This window comes from Babylonia areolata, chromosome 31, assembly GCF_041734735.1.
Source record: "Babylonia areolata isolate BAREFJ2019XMU chromosome 31, ASM4173473v1, whole genome shotgun sequence".
In the NCBI taxonomy this organism is placed as follows: domain Eukaryota; kingdom Metazoa; phylum Mollusca; class Gastropoda; order Neogastropoda; family Buccinidae; genus Babylonia; species Babylonia areolata.
Window position 1 is genome coordinate 2,129,801 of NC_134906.1, and position 5,000 is coordinate 2,134,800.

At 52.7% G+C, this 5,000-nt stretch overlaps 1 protein-coding gene across 1 annotated transcript in view; it reads left to right on the top strand.

Moving 5' to 3' along the window:
• Positions 1-5,000, top strand: part of LOC143276128 (uncharacterized) — a 216,782-nt gene that overhangs the window by 40,749 nt on the left and 171,033 nt on the right. The window contains exons 20-21 of the mRNA XM_076580537.1: positions 809-922; positions 1,843-2,034. Of these exons, the coding sequence (XP_076436652.1) occupies positions 809-922; positions 1,843-2,034 (306 nt within the window). The remainder of the gene's footprint in view (positions 1-808; positions 923-1,842; positions 2,035-5,000) is intronic.

Below are 5,000 nucleotides of genomic sequence, written 5' to 3' on the forward strand. Positions count from 1 at the left end.
ACAGAACACATTTTAACGATTTAAATTTATTTTCTTCCTCATGGTTTTACTGAGTGTGTTGGGTTACACTGCTGGTTAGACATCTGCTTGGCAGATGTGGTGGTGTTGCGTGTGATTACGGTGGGTTTGTCTGAACGCAGTGACGCCTCCTTGAGCAACTGAACTGAACTGACCTGAATTGTAACCGACCTGACCTGACCTGAATTGTAACTGACCTGACCTGAATTGTAACTGACCTGGCCTGAACTGAATTGTAACTGACCTGACTTGTAACTGACATGACCTGAATTGTAACCGACCTGACCTGAACTGAATTGTAACTGACCTGACTTGTAACTGACCTGACCTGAATTGTAACCGACCTGACCTGAACTGAATTGTAACTGACCTGATTTGTAACTGACCTGACCTGAATTGTAACTGACCTGAATTGTAACTGACCTGACCTGACCTGAATTGTAACTGACCTGACCTGAATTGTAACTGACCTGACCTGAATTGTAACCGACCTGACCTGACCTGAATTGTAACTGACCTGAATTGTAACTGACCTGACCTGAATTGTAACTGACCTGACCTGAACTGAATTGTAACTGACCTGACCTGAATTGTAACTGACCTGACCTGAATTGTAACTGACCTGAACAGAACGGACCCGACCTGACTCCACCTGACCTGACCTGACCCGACCCCACCTGACCCGACCTGACCCCACCTGACCCGACCCACCTGACCTGACCTGACTCGACTCCACCCGACCTAACCCGACCTGACCCTGAAGAGAGGTGACCTGTGTTGTGACTCTCAGGACGTGACGGTGGAGCTGCTGGTGAAGGCCCTGAAGGAGAAGCCCGACGCCCATTTCTATCTGGTGGAGGGCTTCCCCCGCAACCTGGAGCAGCTGGAGGACTTCAACAAACAGGTACACACACTGATGGCCGCTGTTTGGTTTTAAATGATTGTGGGGAAATGGTTCTGAGTAATGATGCTGGTCAGTGGTCTTCCTGGTGGGAAATGGTCTTGGATATGTGGCTGTCGATTTTGTGTGTGTGTGTGTTTGTGTGTGTGTGTGTGTGTGTGTGTGTGTGTGCGCGTGTGTATAATCTTTCTGAATACTCATATTTGTGCCTTTCTCCGAAGTGTATGTTTTTGTGTTCGTGATTATGATGATGATGATGATGATAATGATGATCATGATGGTGAAGATGAAAATGACGATGGTGATGATTGTGATGATGATAATGATAAAAGAATGATGATAATGTCAATAACGATATCAGCAATGATTATGATAACCTAACCACCCTATCCAAAACAACAACAACAACAACAAACAAATCACCAACCCACACAATCCTCAACTTTCAGATCGGAGGACAGAGTTTCACCATGGTCCTGGACTCGGAGGAGAGCATCCTGCATTACCCAAACAGTCATAACCCAACCACCCATCCAATACACCCACCCACCCACCACCCACCAACCCAGACAACCCTTCTCGCCCACACACAAACCCTTCTCGACTTCCAGATCGGGGGACAGAGTTTCAACATCGTCCTGGACTCCGAGGAGAGCATCCTGCACTACCCACCCACACACCTATCCACCCATCCAATACACCCACCCACCCACTCACCAACCCAAACAACCCTTCTCACCCACACACAAACCCTTCTCGACTTCCAGATCGGGGGACAGAGTTTCACCATCGTCCTGGACTCCGAGGAGAGCATCCTGCACTACCCACCCACACACCTATCCACCCATCCAATACACCCACTCACCCACTCACCAACCCAGACAACCCTTATCACCCACACACAAACCCTTGTCGACTTTCAGATCGGGGGACAGAGCTTCACCATCGTCCTGGACTCAGAGGAGACCATCCTGCACTACCGGCTGACGGTGCGAGGCAAGCAGAGCGAGAGGATCGATGACAACCTGACGGCCATCGGCAAGAAGCTGACCTTCTTCAAGCACCACACCCTGCCCATCCTCAAGACTATCGAGGACAGCGGGAAACTTGTGCTGGTGGGTGTGAGTGTGTGGGTGGGTGTGTGGGGGTGGTGGTGGGGTGGGTGGGTTGGGGTGAGTTGGGCCCATCCTAAAGACCATCGAGGACAGCGGGGAAACTTGTGCTGGTGGGAATAGAATAGAATAGAATAGAATAGAATACTTTTTATTGTCATAAAACCTTAAAGTTTATAAGACACAATGAAACATAAACATGAGCATATTAAGAAGAGAGTGTGAGTGGGTGTGGGTGGAGTGTGTGGGGGTGGTGGTGAGGTGGGTGGGTTGGGGTGGGTTGGGCCCATCCTAAAGACCATCAAGGACAGTGGGGAAACTTGTGCTGGTGGGTGTGAGTGGGTGTGGGTGGAGTGTGTGGGAGTGGTGGTGGTGGTGGTGGTGGGGTGGGTGGGGGTGGGTTGGGCCCATCCTAAAGACCATCGAGGACAGCGGGGAAACTTGTGCTGGTGGGTGTGAGTGTGTGGGTGGGTGTGTGTGGGTGGGTGTGGGATGGTGAGGGTGTTGGGGTAGGGAGGGGTGGGCTAGGATGGGTGGGGTGCGCCCAGAGGGAGCTGGGAAGTTGGGGTGGGTGGGCCCAGGGGTGTGTGTTGGGGGTGGGCCCATCCTCAAGACCATCGACGACAGCAGGGAAACGTGCTGGTGGGTGTGAGTGGGTGTGGGTGGAGAGTATGTGTGTGTGTGTTGTGTGTGTGTGTGTGTGGGGGGGGGGGGGGGGAGGTGTGGTGGTGGGGTGGGTGGATGGGTGTGGGTGGAGAGTGTGTGTGTGTGTGGGGGGTGTAGGAGTGGTGTGGTGGTGGTGGTGGGGTGGGTGGGTGTGGGTGGAGAGTGTGTGTGTGTGTGTGGGGGGGGGTGTAGGGGTGGTGTGGGGGTGGTGGGGTGGGTGGGTGTGGGTGGAGAGTGTGTGTGTGGGGGGGGTGGTGGTGTAGGGGTGGTGTGGTGGTGGTGGGGTGGGTGGGTGTGGGTGGAGTGTGTGTGTGTGTGCGCGGGGTGTGTGTGGGGGTGTAGGGGTGGTGTGGTGGTGGTGGTGGTGGTGATGGGGTGGGTGGGTGTGGGTGGAGAGTGTATGGGGGATGGGGGGTGTAGGGGCGGTGTGGTGGTGGTGGTGGGGTGGGTGGGTGTGGGTGGAGAGTGTGTGTGTGTGTGTGGGGGGGGGGGGGGGGGTTGTAGGGGTAGTGTGGTGGTGGTGGTGGGGTGGGTGGGTTAGGCAGGGCCCATTCCCATGACCATCGAGGACAGCGGAAAACTTGTGCTAGTGGGTGGAGAGAGAGTGTTGGTGTGTGTGTGTGTGTGTGTGTAGGGGTAGGTGTGTGGTGGTGAGGATGTTGGGGTGGTGTGGGTGGGAGGGTTGTGGGCGTGTGGTGTGGGAGGGGTGGGGTGGGTTGGGCCCATCCTGAAGTTACCATCGAGGACAGCGGGGAAACTTGTGCTGGTGGGTGTGAGTGTGTAGGGGTAGTGGGGTGTGTGTTGGTTGGGGGGTCGGAGTAGGGGGGTTGTTGGGGTAGGGAGGGACCAGTGGGGTGGGGCCCATCCTCAAGACCATCTAGGACAGCGGGAAACTTGTGCTAGTGGGTGGATGTGTGTGTGTGTGTGTGTGTGTGTGTGTGTGTGTGTGTGGATGGATGTGTAGGGGGGAGGTAGGGTGTGGTGGGTCACCCTACACATCCTGAAGACCATCTAGGACAGCAGGAAACTTGTGCTAGTGGGTGGAGAGAGAGAGAGAGAGAGAGAGAGAGAGTGTGTGTGTGTGTGTGTGTATGGATGGGTAGGGGAGAGGTAGGGTGTGGTGGGTCACCCTACACACCCTGAAGACCATCTAGGACAGCAGGAAACTTGTGCTAGTGGGTGGAGAGTGTGTGGGCGTATGTGTGTGTGTGTGTGTGTGTGTGTGTGTGTGTGTGTGTGTGTGTATGCACATGCTTGCACATGTACAAAAACTTATATGTATATAGGCAACACTTGTAAAAATATATGCACATGTCTAAATTCCTGCTGTGTTTGTGTTTGTATCAATGATTTCCAATTCATGTTTGTATATTTTATGGAATAATCCCCCCCCCCCACCCCCCAATATTTCTTGGGAGGTCTACACTTCATGATAAAGACATAGTCTATTCTAATCTATCATGCATTTCATTCTATTGTATTGGGAGGGGAGCAGCAGCCAGGTGATTAAAACAGATTCACATGCCGGTCATGGCATCCGGTGGGTAAAAGGTGGAGGAGATCTTTTCCGATTTCCCAGCCTTAACTGATGTGCAGACCTGCTAGTGCAATGGACCTCCCTTCGGGTGTGTATGCATGCAGAAGACCAGTTACGCATGTTAAAGATCCCCTAATCAACATCAGTGCTCAGTGGGTTTTTGTAGCAAGAAAGATACCCGGCATGCCCCGCCCCCCCCACACCCCCCCTCCCCCCCACCCTCTCCCGCCTCCATACACACACCCTGGAAAACAGAGTATGACTCTTAACATGGGAGGGGTAACAGTGGTCGTGTATGAGGGATGATGGCCTACAGGTAACGCGTCCACCTCGGAAGCCAGAGAATCTGAGCGCGCTGCTTCGAATCACGGCTCAGCCGCCGATATTTTCTCCCCCTCCACTAGACCTTGAGTGGTGGTCTGGACGCTAGTCATTCGGATGAGACGATAAACCGAGGTCCCGTGTGCTAGCATGCACTTAGCGCACGTAAAAGAACCCACGGCAACAAAAAGGTTGTTCCTGGCAAAATTGTGAAGAAAAATCCACTTCGATAGGAAAAACAAATGTAACTACACGCAGGAAAAAAATACAAAAAAAATGGGTGGCGCTGTAGTGTAGTGACGCGCTCTCCCTGGGGAGAGCAGCCCGAATTTCACACAGAGAAATCTGCTGTGATAAAAAGAAATACAAATACAAAATATTCGAGTGAATGTGGGAGACATGTTTGTTGAGCCCATGAACGAAGGTTCTATTCCATTCTGATATA